Raw genomic sequence first — 18,501 nt, 5'->3', positions numbered from 1 at the left:
TTGTGAGTTCATTGGTTCAGACTAGATGTTGAAAGCGAAGTATGCAGAAAGTATACTTCACATTCGAGTAGTCTGCTTATATGAACTTTCTCTGTTTTAGAAAATTGCAATTTCACAGTTCATGGAACAGAGCAAGTGACTGGACTGTTCTCTAACCCCATGTTACATCGTTCCCACAATCACTTTTATGAGCCATGTCTTTGTGCAGAGCAGCCCATCTTGAGTTCTAGGACCCAGTCTCTGACTTATTTAGAAATGGCATCAACTCTGGTACTGTGTAGATCAGCAGTAGTGGGTGATAGGATGCGTAAAATGTTCACATACATGTAAACAAATACCAGTGGTGTTTTCCTCCCCATTTCTGCGGTTAACTTTCGAAGAAAGTATCCACAATAAGTACTTCTGATCAGTAACACCACTCTTCTAATAGTAGTAGCATTGTATGCCAGTTCTTTTTCATAGAATTGTACAGTTGGAAGGGACCCCATGAGAAAGGCATTTGACCCCCTGCATTGCAGAAATCACAGCTAATCACAGACCGATGACCATCCAACCTCTGTTTAAATTCATGCAGTGAAGGAGAGACCCATCACCTTCCAAAGTATTTTTCCCCTCAATGTATATATTTTCCTGGAAGCAGATGCAGAATAACGGACAATGAACTGGAAAGGAGAATGACAGGCACTCTTTTTTCTACCAGTGAAGTCATGTATCTGTGGCTGCAACTTTTTCCTTCCCTTCCTTATTGATATATTTGTATGACGGATGAATGGTTGCACACTGGTAAGAAGCGGCACGGAAAGGCATTTGGCTAGGCTGCAGTCTAACTTGTAGCTTCAAGGATCAAGGCTGATCTTTGGTCTTGTAACTCACTGGTAAGAGTACATGTTTTGCATGCAGAAGGTCCCAGGTTCAAATCCTGAAATCTCCAGTTAGAAGTGTGAGGCCGCCTTTGCCATGAAACCCTGCTAGCCATATTCAGGCAGATAAAGTCTGGGCAAGATGGGCAGTAGTCTGACCGTATATATGACAGCTTCCATTGTGTTTTCCTTGTGCTTATTTGAGCTCTGTGAAAGCAAGAGTTTTTCCATTGGTCTCATGGGGGGGGGGTCTTTCAGTATCCGTTTCCATTGCCAACATGGAGCTACAATCAGTCGAGATGCCCTAGTTCATATGAGAACTGCAGTAGGGTCTGATGAAGCTTTGTGTGATATCTTTGATCTTGGTCTAGTCAGTGTCAAAAGGTGTCAGTACAGTGGTACCTCGGGTTACAGACGCTTCAGGTTACAGACTCCTCTAACCCAGAAGTAGTACCTCGGGTTAAGAACTTTGCTTCAGGATGAGAACAGAAATAGTGTGGCAGCAGCGGGAGGCCCCATTAGCTAAAGTGGTGCTTCAGGTTAAGAACAGTTTCAGGTTGAGAACGAACCTCTAGAACGAATTAAGTTCTTAACCCGAGGTACCACTGTATTTATACTGAACCAGAGTTTTTACCCAAAGGGATCCTTCGTATTGTTTTCAAAACCAAACAATGTTTGGCATTGTTTAGAATGCCACCTTAAGCGGGAACTGATGGACCTCTGGTTTTGTTATCAGAATGATTGATAGCTTTTCATATGTGAAGTTGCATTATCACGTATTAGCAAAATCACGTATTAGCATTGCTAAAAGTGTGTCGCAGTTTCAAAAGAGTTTGGTTTAGTTGCGGGTTGGAGAGGTTGAGGATTTATGTGTGTGTGTTGACATTTTAAACCATGTTAGATACCCTTATTAAGTAAAGTCGATGTGACAAAGTATCTAAGAAGCTGTTTTCTGAATCATGAAACATTGGTTTTGACACAGCTACGCTTTTCAAGGACCAAATCGTTTTTTTCTCTTTTTTTGGAGACAGCAAAGTTCTTAATCTAGCTCTTGCCACTACCACTAAGTAAGCAAGACTTGTTTAACTTTTCCAACTTCTTTTGTACCCCAGCATTTTTCTCCCCACCCTGTTTTTGAACAAAACAAAACAGGGAATATATTTGGCATCCTAATGCCACAAAGCTGACATGCTCTGCCATTAAAAAATTGGAAATGCTCAAATGTCTTGCAGTACGTTTGTGTGTTTGTTTGATTGATTGTATGTGTGTGTGTTTGTTTAAAAATGTATCCCTTTCCTTGTTTTTCTCTCTCCCTTCCTCTTGTTAGCTTGATGAAAAGGAGAGTAGACGTCTGTTCCAGCAAATCCTTTCTGGTGTGGATTATTGCCATAGGCATATGGTAGTGCATAGAGACTTGAAACCTGAAAATGTACTGCTTGATGCACACATGAATGCCAAGATTGCCGATTTTGGTAGGTTTCCTTTGATGAATGTCTCTTATTTTTTGGTATACAATGAACATTTATGTAGTACTGAGTTCCTGGTGCTTGCATTGAACTCTGATACTAAACAGAGATCTGTGTCTTGTGGTACTAAGGTGTTCCTTTGCCTATTTAGGAAGCAAAAGAAAGAAGGGTTCTTAAGGTCTGTCCCCCAAGTTTTTTTGTAGCTGTTAACTTCTAGAATGCATTGATTATTTTCTTTCTTTGGGGGCAATTCTTTTTGTTGGAACACTGCAGAAAAATGCTATCGAGGCATCCTTCTCCTTTGAGGCTCTGCTCATTTAGGAAACATTTAACTCAATACTGCTCCTGTTTGCATTATTATTTTTTAATTAACAAAATACATTGTTTGAAAATTTCAGAAAAAATGGTAACTAAAACAAATAAGAACAAACAAACAAAAAAATGCCAAACAGTGATTCAACAGCTCAATAATTAGTCTCCCTCACCAGGTAAAATTGGTCTGCGGGATGTTTAATTCTATATAGACTAACAGATGTGGAAGATTAGCTCCTACATCCAGATGATGCTCCCATTTTGTATTTAAAAACCTCAGTATAATATACTTTAGTGAAAGCCAGTGGCATTAAAAAATAACACTGCAGTGCATTCTGTATACTTGCCTATTGCTGTTTGAAATCAAATGCAAACTGTTTACTTTGGATTTAAATTTGAACGCTCAACATGCATCTTGGTGATTAAACCACCCAAGAGGAAAAGCAAATGTCTTACTAAATCCTATTTACTCTGCCTTCTTTTCTGTTTATATGGGATTAAAGCCGGTGCCACAACTTGCTTTGACCAAGCTTATGTAATGTGAATTTGCAGCCCGATCCTGTGCTTGTTAACCTGGTAGTAAGTCCCACGAGTTCTATGGGGACATTCCAAGAAACCCTTCATAAGCATTGCATCCTTAACAGTGCAGTCCTATGCATGTTTACTCAGAAGTAACCTCCCACAGTGGGGCTTACTACCAGGTAAGTGTGTAGGATCACACCCTTCATCTTCCCTGCTTCACTATGTGAGTTGGCACCTTACCACCAGCCGCCCACTGTATCAGCCTGCAGTCCCTTCTTCCTAGTCCATCCTTTTAGTGAAGAACCTGTTTTCTAGACAGAAGAGCCTGCCCCGCCCACCAATCCTTAAATATATCATATATCCATGCTATTTGTATGCTGCCTTGGCTTTTAAAAAAACTGAGTCTAGAGAAAGCAAATCCACAAACACCTGCACTGTGGATTGTCCTTACAAATAATTTGTGGCATATAAATTTGAATATATGGCTGCGTAATCCTGGCCTTGGTTTTGTTCCCATGGTGTTTTAGCACCTGCCCTTGTAAACAGCTCTGAGGTCTCTGATGAAAGATGCTGTGGAAATGCTAAGTATTTAGGTATTTCAAAGGTACGGTATAATTGGAGGTTCACCACCTTGCCGCATCTTTCCTCTCTGGTGGACTGCTACATCTCAATGCCCAAACACTTTGGGACAGCAAGCAGCTTTGCTTATCTTTAAAGTAGAATGTCATTTTAACTTTCCAATATTAAATATGGTTTAGAACAGCATTAACACAAGGAGCTGCCTTCTCCCAAGCTGGATTGCTGCCCAAGTGGCCCACTGTATCTGCTCTCACTGGCAATGGCATTCCCAGGCAGATATCCTAACCCTTTTTTGCTGGAGAGGCTGGAAACTGAACTTGTAGACTTCTGCATGCAAAGCATATTCTCTGTTGCTTGATGTATGGCCCTTCCCCTTCTGCCAGCCCTTTGCAAATACAGTGATACCTCAGGTTACATACGCTTCAGGTTACAGACTCCGCTAACCCAGAAATAGTGCTTCAGGTTAAGAACTTTGCTTCAGGATGAGAACAGAAATTGTGCTCTGGCAGTGCGGCGGTAGCAGGAGGCCCCATTAGCTAAAGTGGTACTTCAGGTTAAGAACAGTTTCAGGTTAAGAACGGACCTCCAGAACGAATTAAGTACTTAACCCAAGGTACCACTGTAGAGTAAGTAATTTGCCTGTGGTTGGCTTTAAGGGGAGATGAGCTGTCGTTCTCTGGCTGAGGTGGGGAAACTTTTTGGCTCAGCAGGCCAGAACCTTATCTGGCCACAGCCCTGCAGGCCAACTTTGACTGGTGGGCAGGTCAACCCACCCGCCAATCACAGAACAGCATTATTCTGTTGGATGATTGACAGGTAGGTTGTCCTGCTAAGCTGCCAAAACCCCTTGCATAGTGGTTCCCAAGGGCCCAACAGCCAGCTGGCTGTGGAGGGCTTGGAGTCCCCAGCACAAAGCAGTTTGCATACCCTTTGCAGCTGATCTGGCAGGGTTCAACTTTACCACCCATCAGCTGCTGCTGGGGAGTAGAGCCAAAGCCTGTCATCCCATGCCAATGTACAACTGGGAACTACACACCTGTGAACTGGCGACTGCATCTCTACCTGCCCTATACCTAGCGTCACATATGACGTCAGGTGTGGAATGGGTGAGTGCGGTTTGGGGAAATGGCTACATTGGTACCTCGGGTTACATACGCTTTAGGTTACAGACTCCGCTAACCCAGAAATATTATCTCGGGTTAAGAACTTTGCTTCAGGATGAGAACAGAAATCGTGCAGCAGCAGTGCAACGGCAGCAGGAGGCCCCATTAGCTAAAGTGATGCTTCAGGTTAAGAACAGTTTCAGGTTAAGAACAGACCTCCAGAACATAGCTATCAACCTTCCCCTTTTTTGCGGGAAATTCCCTTATTCCAGCGCTGTTTCCCACTGCTTCCTGCTGCTATCCCGGATTGTTAGATATCCCGTAGACTGTCCCCAGGACAGGTGAGGCTGCTGATCCCTTATTTTCGAGGCTGCTGATCCCTTATTTTCAAATCTGAAAGTTGACAGCTATGCTCCAGAACGAATTAAGTTCTTAACCCGAAGTACCACTGTACTTTGAAACCCTGGTGAGCCGGGTTTGGCCCATGGGCCAGAGATTCCCCACTTTGCTGTGCTACAGAGATGATCCTGCACATTTGTGCTGTGCCACCATTGCATGTCACCTTAGCAGAGCTGTGCCTTTTGATCTAATTACGTACACTTGAGAAGCATGATGTTGTCTGGGTTGTGGCTACCGTTGCCGCTCGCTTCCCAGTCTTGTCCCCTTCCTTCCTGCAGAAGCGAAAACAAAAATAAACTACAACTTGCAAGTGGTTGAGGGGTCATGCTGAAGTGGTGATGCGTCAACTGAAGGAGACTTAGCAATGAATGATAGCAGCATGATATCTCTGTTCTTCTTTATGTGAAGGGTACATGAAATAGCATTTCCTCTTTATGGGTCCAATGTTAAGTCATTCTCAGAGTAGGCACATTGAAATCAGTGGACTTTAGTGGTCTACTCAGGGTTTGCCTTATCAGTGGTCCTCCAGCTGTTTTGGGACTACAATTCCCATCATCCCTGGCCACTGATCCTGTAAGCTAGGGATGATGGGAGTTGTAGTCCAAAAACAGCTGGAGGGCCAAGTTTGGCCTCCACTTAGCTGGATATCATCCTGTGATTTGAAGTTTGGATGTGACATCTATAAAATATGCTTGTCATTAGTTGCCGATTGAGTTTCTTATTAATTATATTAGCAAGTTCTTAAAACTGATGCAGAGGAACATTTCCTCCCTAACTTCTGGGACACAGCTGCTGTTTTGTTTTCTTAAACTCCCTTCAGAATTCTTGGTCTTGCCACATTCTGGTACAAGCCTCAAAATAGCCAATTCAGTTTTTCCTAAAAATTCAGCTTGGGGGGCAGGCTGGGACTCATTTACCCTGTTGTGTATAATTTCTGTTCAGATTACAACCATAAAACCTATTTCTTTACATTACTGTATGTTTGGTATCATCATTTTACTTTTTCTGTGCAGGTAGGCCAATAATTTTTTTTAGCACTGTGAGAGGCTTTAATATATGTTCTGGGGCTCGTCCTCTTCATTTGAACTTTTGTGCATTTTCAGGCCTCTCAAATATGATGTCAGATGGAGAATTTTTAAGAACAAGCTGTGGTTCTCCTAACTATGCTGCTCCAGAAGTAATTTCAGGAAGGTAGTTTCTCTTCTTGGATAAATGTATAATATGTATTGTCAAAAACAAAGCCCTGCTCTTCAGTGTTAAAGCCGCAAGGTAGATTGCTGAACTTCCAGGTTTGGAAACTTGAAATGTCTGACTTTAGTGACTTCTTTTGGTTCCTTTCAATGCTTGTTATGTATAAGACCTTCTCGGGGGGCTGGCATTTGGACTGTCAATAATAATAAGTCAAGATCTGAATATGAGCCTTTGGCTGCACATGCAGCCATTCCATTTCTCCCTTTTACACAAACCATTTTGTCCAAATTGGGAAAATACAGTTAAATGCAAGACTTCTGGCTTGTTTATGTGAAAGGAAAATGGAGTTGCTCCATGCATGCTGACTTGTATCCTCCATGGAGTCATCCTACAAACAGTGGCATCACTACAACTTATTAGAATGAAGTAGGAGCAGGATAGCAGTGATGTTGGGGGTGCACAGGTGCATCATGGGGGCCATTCATTGCGCACACTGGTGTACCCAACCATGCCACTGCCCTAACCGTCCCCTTCATCATGCCATTATCAGGAGGGCAGTCCAACTGGTGCAGTCCAACAAGATACAATCATCCTAACACTGCCTATAACTTGTCCAAGTGGTTAAAAAAAAACGCAGTTTGCCAATTTTAGTCATTCAGCTTTGCTGGAAATATGCAAGCTCTTGGCTTTAATGAAGATGATAAACTCATATATTTGGGGCATGCTTGGGAAAATACCGTATTTTTCACTCTATATGACGCACCAGACCACAAGGTGCACCAAGTTTTTGGAGGAGGAAAACAAGAAAAAATATATTCTGAATCTCAGAAGCCAGAACAGCAAGAGGGATTGCTGCGCAGTGAAAGCAGCAATCCCTCTTGCTGTTCTGGCTTCTGTGATAACTGCGCAGCCTGCATTCGCTCCATAAGACGCACACACATTTCCCCTTACTTTTTAGGAGGGAAAAAGTGAGTCTTATAGAGCAAAAAATACAGTAATTTCAGTATCTTATGAACCAAGGTGACCATGATCCTAGGAGGGTTTTCAGGCTTTGCCATCTGAATTTAAATTATCGTAATGTGGTTTTGGTTTTATCAATTCCTCCTTAGTGGGAAATGTATTGGGTGATATTCCTAGCGCTGTGATGCCAGCAGAGGCATCCATTTATAGAAAAAGCAGGGAGACAAATAGTAGCCATGGTTATGAATAACCAGGGCTTGCTTCTAAACAGGTACTTGACATAGACATGGTGGCTAACTAAAAGTTCACCACACTTTTTTTGGGGGTCCATTTTATAGCAACAGTTAAAAGCACATTGAATTTTAGTGCTGTGTGCAGTCTTTTCCATTAATTGCTGAATGACTGACAAACCAGATGAAGAAGTGCTTTGTGTATGTGTTACCTGAACAAAATTTAATGATGAGCTTCATTTTTCAGGTTATACGCAGGTCCTGAAGTGGATATATGGAGCAGTGGCGTTATTCTCTATGCTTTGTTATGTGGAACACTTCCATTCGATGATGATCATGTGCCAACTCTTTTTAAAAAGATATGTGATGGTATCTTTTATACGCCTCAGTACCTGAATCCAGCAGTAATTAGCCTTTTGAAACACATGCTGCAGGTGGATCCCATGAAGAGAGCTACAATCAGAGACATAAGGTATTTTTCACTTGAAGTAAAAAATAAAATATAGACCAGGATGCACCCCTTTTTCTAAATTTTTATGCTAGTGTATTAAAAATTAGATTTAATACAACCTTCATTTTAATTTCCTAGAGGTTTGAATAACTTCCTACGCTCATGCTTCAAAAACAGTATTTGCAGGATTCATTTCTTTGCTTTCGCATTGTTTTTCTTAGTTATAGTAATGTATTAAGTCCCTACCGTATATTTAGCTTTGTCATATGTTGATTTTAATATTAGATTTCATTGTAATTCAAATGTTTTGCAACCACCATTCAAGTACACGAGAATAAGCTTTAAATAACAGGAAAATAGACTCATATTGACACGGGTGGCGCTGTGGGTTAAACCACAGAGCCTAGGACTTTCCAATCAGAAGGTCAGCAGTTCGAATCCCTGCAACGGGGTGAGCTCCCGTTGCTCGGTCCCTGCTCCTGCCAACCTAGCAGTTCGAAAGCATGTCAAAGTGCAAGTAGATAAATAGGTACCGCTCCTGCGGGAAAGGTAAACGGCGTTTCCGTGCGCTGCTCTGGTTCACCAGAAGCGGCTTAGTCATGCTGGCCACGTAACCCGGAAGCTGTATGCCGGCTCCCTCGGCCAATAAAGTGAGATGAGCGCTGCAACCCCAGAGTCGGCCACAACTGGACCTAATGGTCAGGGGTCCCTTTACCTTTACCTTTAGACTCATATTATAAAATATGTAGAAAAGATTAAGTCAGTTTTAAATCAAGTTGTAAACAGAGTGTTGTATCTTATTCTAGCTTCACTTTTAAATATCTGTCAGAGATTATAAGTTGTATTCTACATCAGTCATACACAAGAGTAGACCCACTGAGATTGCTAGACATGACTAACTTAGGTCCATTAATTTCAATGGGGCTACTCTGAATTGAATCCAATCAGACACAATTCAATATGAGATGAAGGCAAGAATGCTGCCCCACTTGGAATGGGGGACAAGCCCTGTTTGAATAGACTTGGTTAGGATTGCAGTGTAAGAGAAGTGCTCATGTTTAGACTCTGTAAGACGCATTAGCTAGAAGGCATATATTGGGTCGAGAGAATACTAAAAAGGCTTATATCGTAGCCTGATGACTACTTTGGCCACAGTTGCAGCAATTATCACAGCATTCTGCTGTGAGCCACATCAAATTCCATTCTCAAAGTGAGAACTCAAAAGTTCTTAAGCTGCTGAGTCAAAGTAAAATCCGTATTTGCCATGTTTTGTTGATAAAAGGCTTTCTAGCTAATACACCAATTAGCTTTTGAAATGACTGGATCGTTTGGCATCTAGGGAACACGAATGGTTCAAGCAAGACCTCCCCAAGTACCTCTTTCCCGAGGACCCATCTTACAGTTCAACGATGATTGACGACGAAGCCTTAAAAGAGGTCTGCGATAAATTTGAATGCACAGAGGAGGAGGTGCTGGGCTGCCTGTATAACCGGAACCACCAGGATCCTTTAGCGGTCGCCTACCACCTGATTATAGATAACAGGAGAATAATGAATGAAGCAAAAGACTTCTATTTGGCTACGAGCCCACCAGATTCCTTTCTCGATGATCACTTCTCCCGCCCCCACCCCGAAAGAGTGCCATTTTTAGTGGCTGAAACGCCAAGGCAACGCCATACGCTCGACGAGCTAAACCCACAGAAGTCCAAACATCAAGGGGTCAGGAGAGCTAAGTGGCATTTGGGAATCCGGAGCCAGAGTCGACCCAACGACATCATGGCAGAAGTTTGTCGAGCAATCAAACAGCTGGATTACGAGTGGAAGGTGAGATGATTCCTTTCTGCTAACAGATGATGGTTTGAAAAGGAAGTTACAAAAATAGGCTTAGGGTTGAATCCCAACTCAGTGGACTTGTCGTGTCTATCTTCATTGGCATCAACCTATGCATTACTGTTTTGGGAGTCCCTTAGTTTATTTATTTTTTAAAAGGTGGGATTTTAACTTTCAACTATGTTTCCTATGGGACGCGGGTGGCGCTGTGGGTTAAACCACAGAGCCTAGGACTTGCCGATCAGAAGGTCGGCGGTTCAAATCCCCGCGACGGGGTGAGCTCCCATTGCTCGGTCCTTGCTCCTGCCAACCTAGCAGCTCAAAAGCACGTCAAAGTGCAAGTAGATAAATAGGTACCGCTCCGGTGGGAAGCTAAACAGCGTTTCTGTGCGCTGCTCTGGTTTGCCAGAAGCGGCTTAGTCATGCTGGCCACATGACCCGGAAGCTGTACGCCGGCTCCCTCGGCCAATAAAGCGAGATGAGCGCCGCAACCCCAGAGTCGGCCACGACTGGACCTAATGGTCAGGGGTCCCTTTACCTTTACCTTTATGTTCCCTAGGTGGTGAATCCATACTACTTGCGTGTTCGAAGGAAGAATCCAGTGACCGGCACGTATTCCAAAATGAGCCTCCAGTTATACCAGGTCGACAGTAGGACTTACCTACTGGATTTTCGTAGCATTGATGGTATGTCATGTCGATCATTTGCCACCAACCTCTTCCTTATCCAAAGTGCTGGCCCTCAAACCTGTGAGGCAAACCACTATTATTCCACACGTGGGATCTGAGGATGGCTTAAAAACACGATGAGATTTACTGCAGCGGGTTTAATCTATTAATTCATTATTATTACATTGGTACCTTGGTTGTCGAACGGCTTGGCTCCCGAACAAATTGGCTCCCGAACGCCGCAAACCCGGAAGTTAGTGTTCTGGTTTGCGAACATTTTTCTGAAGACGAACGCCTAATGGGGCTTCCACGGCTTCCAATTGAGTGCAGGAAGCTCCTGCAGCCAATCGGAAGCCGTGCCTTGGTTTTTGAACTGTTCCGGGAATTGAACGGATTAAGTTCAACATCCAAGGTACCACTGTATTATTAATTCAGACTTAAGAGTTACTTGTTACCTGGAGGTCTCCAAGCAATTTACAACACATTTAAAACATAAATATAAATACACTTTTCCATCAGAAACGGGGGGTGGGAACCATAGGAAGCTTTTAGTAACAAAACAACATAATTTTAGTTCTTATTAAAAACCTGGGGAAAGAGATAAATTTTTACCTGCTGCTGAAAAGATATCAACAAAGGTAACCATGCCTGGGGAGAGCATTCCACAGAATGGGAGCCACCACCGAAAAGGCTGTCTCAGTGTCCCTACCCTCTGAGCTACCCTCGGTTTAAGCATCTGGGAGTGGCATTCCAGAAGAAATTGGGGTCCTGAGCTGTAAAGAGCTTTGAGCTTTCGTTTCTTCCTTTTAGTTTTATTGCACATAGCCAAAGGCTGCCCCAATGTACACAGAATCATTCAACAATTAAAAGAAAATATACTGAATTGATACAAAAAACTTAAAACATTTATATTATCAAGACATTACCTACTCTAAACAGAGCTATAAAAGTACCTTAATATGCAAGTTAAGACATTAAACAATAAAATTTGTAAGCTAAAATTATCACATGGCCACTAATATATTAAAAATAATGTTAATTAATGCAGAATTAAAGCAATCTGTTCACCTCAAGCCTGTCAGCAGTTGTGCCGCCACATTCTCTACTGTTACCACATGTGGAGGTGAATGCTGGCCATGACTTTTCATGGAGGAAAGGTACCAGGGTATCATAGTGATGATAGTTGTATGAGAGACTCGGGTTTAGAGATGGTATACGTCTAAGGACCATATGCTGGGGGGCAAATGGAATGGCCAGCACGATTGCTTGTGAGCTTCCTGGCTGGCCACTAGTGGAAACAGAATGGTAGGGGGAGATTGAACAGCAAGGCAGTTCTTACGGTCCCAATTGAGTTCATAGGATTACTTCCAGAACCAGATGTCAGCGCTTCTTCCACTGAAGCACAATGGCTTTGCCTGGTGAGCTGTGACCATAATAATCCACACTGAGAGCCAGTGTGGTGTAGTAGTTAAGAGCGGTAGACTCGTAATCTGGTGAATCAGGTTCGCTTCCCCGCTCCTCCACATGCAGCTGCTAGGTGACCTTGGGCCAGTCACACTTCTTTGAAGTCTCTCAGCCCCACTCACCTCACAGAGTGTTTGTTGTGGGGGAGGAAGGGAAAGGAGAATGTTAGCCGCTTTGAGACTCCTTAGGGCAGTGATAAAGCGGGATATCAAATCCAAACTCCTCCTCCTACTCCTACTCCTCCTCCTCTTCTTCTTCTTGGTGTTGTAACAGCTTCAGCTACCTCATTTGCCATTGTACAGCCTTGTCACTGCGGCTCTTAAATTGTTTTCTTTTCTTGCACCAGATGAAATTACCGAAGGAAAATCGGGGACTACCACTCCCCAGAGGTCAGGCTCTGTGACGAACTACAGATCTTGTCAGAAGGATTTGGACACTGAAGCTCAAGGAAAATCCTCTGATATGTCTCTTACCTCATCAGTGACCTCTTCCCTTGATTCCTCTGCAACCGAGTTAACCCCAAGATCAGGGAGCCACACGATAGAATTTTTTGAGATGTGTGCAAATCTTATTAAAATACTTGCACAATGATTTGTAAGATTGGCTTTTTTTTTTACAGCAATAAGCATGCCTAAAAAAAGAGGAAAAAAATCATAGTCTGATGCTTCCAGTTATAATCAAGTTGTAGTTAACTTCGGCGCTGAGAAGACTAGCCACATTGCAATTTGCACAGGAATTGAACATACATTTAAAAGCAGTCTAGACCTCTTAACGTAATGAAGCAAATTATGATTAGACAGTCACTGTTGTGATAACAGGTACAAAAAAAACCTATGACAGCCTTTTCCAGCAAGAGTTTATCTTTCATTGTACGCACATTGGGGCTTCATGGAGTATTAACCGTGTGGATCATTTTTGTAGTATGTATTTCTATTGCTGATATTATATACCTGTTACAGTATAAGTGGTCACTTTCTAGATGAGGGGTGACTCTTTGGATCCCAGCCGTCAGCTGCACCCTCCTCTGTCAGTATAAGCGTTCTCTTTGTCAAACAGCTCTTGAAACTTGTGGCACTGGTCTCCGGTTTTTGACAGCCAGTGATGCGCTGGGATGAAAAAGGCTAAAGCAACTTCTACTTTTGCTAGTCAATGTGTTGGCAGATGCAACTAGGTTGTACGCAGAGTGGACCCATTAAAATGAAAGGACTGAAGTTAGTCGCGTCCATTGATTTAAAAGCGTCTACTCTGAGTAAACCTTAGTTAGAGGCAACCCAATGTCAGAAACCTTATGCATTTGAATTCTGCACAAAGCATAAGAGTGAAAATTGTAACGCCAAATAGACTTAATCAGAGCAGTGTTGGGTTAGAAATTGTGATCAGAGTGGAAGAAATGGGCCGGGATCGAAAGAATCCCGGAACCTGTTTTTGAGTCTGAGGGTGGTTTTAGGCGTGACTTTTCTTGAGCAGCTACTGCATATGCCACACACATGTTTCAGAAGCATTTCAGGGACCTCTGTTTAGTTGGGGGAGCAATTCAGAATTCTCCCCACACTTAGTGCAGGCTCTTTCTCTGAGCCTAATCAGATGTTTGGATCTTGCTTGTGGGATTTAATCAAGAACTGCAGAGAGCAGGGATGGAAAATCTTAGCCCCACGGACTGGATGCAGCTCATAACCAGAGTTCATCCAGCCCGTGGGTCCCCTCTTGACCACCAGCTGCTCTGTAGGGTGGGGAAAGGCCTTTGGTGTTGTGCAAAGTCTGCAAGTCCAGCTCCTTCCTCTGCAAATAGATCTGCTGGAATGTGGCCCCCAACAGCTAATGCGGCCCTCAGCCCCCCAAAATATTATCCACCCCTGACTTAGGGAAAGGGGCTCTCCAGCCTCTGGTGCTACCGATCTTTAAAGTCAAGAATATCCTTGGTAGGTTAACAACTGTGTAGATTCAGTGACCCATGTGTCATACCGGTAGCTAGTGAACAGCTTCCTGCATGCTATTTACAGCATGTGGCTCATCAGACAGTCCCAAGTGGATTGGTGCATGCAGTTCTGGAATCTTGCACTGAGAATTCCTTGGCGCCCTGTTTTCATATGGCTTTCATATACAGATTTTTGGCAGATTACTCTTCTGGTAATGGCCTGTGTTGCATAAATCACTTTTTTTACACAACTTTTTAAATACTGAATTCAGATTTCTAAAAAATAAGTAGCTTTGGTTCAGTTTTGAAATGTACAGGAACCTCTTGATTAAAAAAATGAGCGAGCAGGTTTGGCCGCTAGAAACTTAAGTGTGCTTTTCAGTAATGAACTGCAAGTGTTGACAGAATGGCCAGCAACAGCAAAAAGCAGCTGGGTGTGCTGTGGGTTTTTTAAATGTTTATTTGATGAATTTACTCCAAAGAACACATTGATTTAAATGTTTTTTTGTGTGCGTTTTTGTTTTTTTAAAGAATTGCAGAAGGATATGCCAGTGGAAATGCTACATTTTTCCAATCATTGCCCAGTGCAGACATACCAATCATGATCAACACATAGTTTGGTCTGTTGCCTTAATCCTGGTTAGGATTTCAAGCAAACCAAACACACAGTGAAGCTACATCTTAGCTTGCCAAGCTAAGTCCCGCCCCAAATAATAAGGTACATATGACTTGCCTTTCACCTTGCAAGCAGGTAGTGGAAACTGCCTTGCCTATGGTGCTTTGCAGATGTAGCACTTTCACCATGGTTAACGCAAACTGTTTTTGCACCTTAGTTTGTAGCCAATCCTTAACCATGATTTAGGTCAGCCTTCCCCAAACTGGTGTCCTTTCAGATGTTATTGTACTATGACTTTATTATCTCTGACCATTGTCTCCTGGCTGGGGGTGATGGGATTTGGAGTCGATAACAACACCCAAAGGGCATCAGGTTGGTTAAGTATGATTTAATTGTTCAGACAGTTAAGGAAAACACAACCATGTTAAGTGTTATGTTTGCTGCACAGTACCTGCAGATCACAGAAAATGGATCTCTTATTCATCCATTTTGGTGGTAATCTTCCAAATGTATTGCGCCAGCAATAAGTAGAGAACCACCAAAGGGAACAAACCTGTTTGAACTGATATAATATTAATCTGGATCTGCTGAGTGAGCTAATGGGAGGATTTATAACAATAGTTTCTCAGCGTAATGAGCTGAGATATGAACAAGCCTTTTATGCTGCCTCTTCGTTCCTTGCTTTGTGATAGGAACAAACCAAACGAGAAGCCTTCAATTAATTATAGTTTCCTGTTTTGTATGAACAGAGAAACCATGGTTAACAGCTTCAGAACAAGGCACCATTTTCAACCAAATTAATTAGTGGTTTAATACCTGGCCTATTGGGTTATCCGTAGTTTTCCAGTTAGGACAAAATGGAAAACTATACTTAATGGAAAGCTTCCTGATTTCCTTGCTAGCTAATGCGAAGGGGCTTTGTAACACTTGTTCACAGCTTGCCTTTAAACCAAGGTAATGATTGTCCCATCATAGTCAATATCTGCGCTTGAATATGCACTGAGTTAGAATAAACATGCAGCTGCTTAAGCCCACATCTGCTGCATGAATTCACGCACTGTTGACTGTCGGTAGTTTAACTAGAAGGAAGTTGGACCATTGCATGGCTTATTATGGTGTCAAAAGCCCATAAACTCCAGCTACTTGGGAATCTTGCCATGCCCTAGTCTTTCAGAGCCAGATACATTGAGTGGTCTCACATCACATTTTCCGCCTATTTTCAAACAGTAACATAACTTTCCAGAATGCAGCAATGTCTTTAGAGTGGAACTTGAGCAGCGATCTGTAATTTGTCCTCCCAAAGGAGAGAATGTGTGTGTGTGTGTGTGTGTGTGTGTTGTCGGGAGGGAGGGGGCTTTAAAGGAACAAGGGGTATGTACTGCTGCTGTGAAGCCGTAAGAGAGAGAGGTTGTCTTGGGGGACCAAGCAACAGTCCTACCTTTTATATAAATACCTTTTATGTCTAGTTCTGCTGCACCTATTCAGTAATTGTGATTTTATTTTTATTGTTGTTAATAGTGCACTTGGCAAAATGATATGAACACACTCTTCCCCGCCCCTGCCCCTTTATTTGCTGGGTAGCTTTCCTAGGATGTGTTCAGAAACCAACCCGAAAGCTCTCTTTGGCAAACGTCAGACAATAGTGGGCACAAGCCATAAGCATCGCTGCTGCACATCGTCTATCTTATCTCTGTGGGATATGCAGCCCAATTGTATGCATGTTTCTATGGAAGTCCCACTCAGTTCAATGGGGCTTATTCCTAATTCTGCTTGCGTTAGGACTACAGCTTCGGTGAGACTGCTATACAAGCTCCATTGAGAGGGATGGGACTGGGAAGATATATGCCAGCAACATCTGTGGATTGCACCCCGTGTCTTTGCACTGGGAACAATATATGTCATTTTTGGTTTTGCTACCAGGTTGTCTGGGTTGTATCCAGTGTTAATTCTTACATAAAGCAGAACCATTGAAGTTAATGGGCATTAATTTGGGTCCTTTAATTCTAATGGGTCTGTTCCCATATATAACTTGGTTGGATACATCCTTTATATTATCATGGTCCCTAGGGCTAAATACATAGCAGAAGGGTACAGTTACTTAATCTTAAATGGCCAGTTTTTATTTTTATTTTTTTTAAATAGTTTTTGGCCATGAAACATTCTCTTTCTATTCCATTCTTTTAAAAATAACTTTCCCATGCCTCCCCAAAGTGCAGGCTATCCAATGTGTATTATTCAAGCAAAAAACAACCCTTTTTCATAGTGTTTTGGTTTTTTTACACTTACAGTAAAATATTGATGTTGTAATTACTTCTTTTTTGTGTGACCCTATGAGGTCACCTTAGAATTGACTTTTCTTAGTGGTATGTTAGGATAGGGCAATAGATGGTCATGCAACAAGAGGAACTGCTTTGTAAAAGAGACAGCCATGGAACTGTGAAGAAAAAAAAGGGCTTTCTCAACAGCAACTTCAAAAATAAAGTCAATAGGGAGCATCATGTTAATTGGCCAAGTACCGTCAAATGATTTGTTTTTACTGAAATTCATAATCAGTTGCGAGGTGTGTGTGTGTATAAAACTGTCCACGTGCAATGTAATTTAACACTGGTGAGAGGGTAGAAGTCCATCTTTGTGGTGCAATATTTTCAAAAGACCAACTTTCGTATGTGTTCTGACATTTTATGTGTTTCAGTACAAGCTTTTGAGAGACTTTCTTTTGTCAGTTGATTTTACCATTGTATAGCTTATGACATGGATGACCACCTTCTCTTACAAACAAGATGTGCCTACTTCTATTGCGGATTTCTTTTTTCTTTTTCGGCAATACTGAATGAAAAAAAATATGCTTGTGATAGCTGTATATGACTTGTTACTTTTAATAAACATTAAATTGTATGCAAGTAAATCTGTGAAATGTATTTGTGTGCACGGTGTCCTGGCATTCTTTCTTTTATATATAAAATGCTTTATTATGTTTACGCATCAACAAAACACAAAAAAAGAAAATCATACATTTACATCATTTACCACACAAGTACAAAGTCACCAAAAAAGAAAAATAGGTTCATATACTTGACAGTAATTTTTTAAAAAATACTTCTAATGTCCTGTTTTCTTTATACTTCATTTCTTGTTCTTTAACTTTTTGCATAAACCTATCCACTCATTCTATAATAAAGTATTATTTCTCCTATATCATTATTTTTTACTTAGTACAGCTACAGAGGTTATTCAAAGCCAGCAACTAAATTCAGACTACCACAGTTGTTCTTAAGAAATGTTTTGCAATAAAGACTTGTTTTGAGTTGTCTTTCAATTTTTTGGTTAACTTGGCTAACACTGCATATTCAGCTAATTTCAATAACCATTCTGGCTTTCTTCATCTCTATAGTCTACATTGACATCTTAACCCTTTGGGAAGCTGTTAAACTTGATTTCAGTCTTACAAAATTGGTAAAAGTATAAAAACTACACCAATGGAGTTCCACTTCACTTCTGCTTAATATCCGCCATGTGCTTTTCTTTCCCGAAAGCCCAAAGCAGCGAATCAGAAATTATCAGTACAGCAATATCTGAACAGCCCTTACGATAATATAGTTAACAATAAGTAGAATGTGGTAGTTATACTGAATTCATATCAAAACTGTATAAATATCAAAAACATCACAAATGGCTATTAAATAAATGCAACAGTAGCCATTTATTTCAACTGTTCCTGAGCATTTGCTGGGTTTCTAGACATTTGTCAGATTCTTTAATAAGGACACTAGTAACGCCAGACAAGCTTCCCTGAAGAATACCCATTATTGCTGTTGCGATCAGTATATTCTAGGGGATGGGTTTATGAAACCAAGTGAGGTGCTGAGAAACATTGTGCAGCCAGAAGATGTGCTGTCGTTTCAGTCAGGGGTCAGCAAACCTTTTCAGCAGGGGGCC

General features: G+C 41.8%; 1 protein-coding gene across 1 annotated transcript in view; it reads left to right on the top strand.

Moving 5' to 3' along the window:
• The window catches only part of PRKAA1 (protein kinase AMP-activated catalytic subunit alpha 1), a 36,942-nt gene extending 19,472 nt beyond the window's left edge, over window positions 1–17,470 (top strand). The window contains exons 4-9 of the mRNA XM_083576193.1: window positions 2,188–2,332; window positions 6,345–6,432; window positions 7,870–8,094; window positions 9,413–9,896; window positions 10,462–10,588; window positions 12,381–17,470. Coding sequence (XP_083432319.1) covers window positions 2,188–2,332; window positions 6,345–6,432; window positions 7,870–8,094; window positions 9,413–9,896; window positions 10,462–10,588; window positions 12,381–12,625 — 1,314 coding nt within the window. The 3' untranslated portion in view covers window positions 12,626–17,470. The remainder of the gene's footprint in view (window positions 1–2,187; window positions 2,333–6,344; window positions 6,433–7,869; window positions 8,095–9,412; window positions 9,897–10,461; window positions 10,589–12,380) is intronic.
• The last annotated feature ends 1,031 nt before the right edge of the window (window positions 17,471–18,501 follow it).

The sequence above is a fragment of the Podarcis filfolensis genome, assembly GCF_964270895.1.
Source record: "Podarcis filfolensis genome assembly, chromosome: 11".
NCBI classification, from domain to species: Eukaryota; Metazoa; Chordata; class Lepidosauria; order Squamata; family Lacertidae; genus Podarcis; species Podarcis filfolensis.
This window is presented reverse-complemented; position numbering and strand designations above follow the sequence as displayed.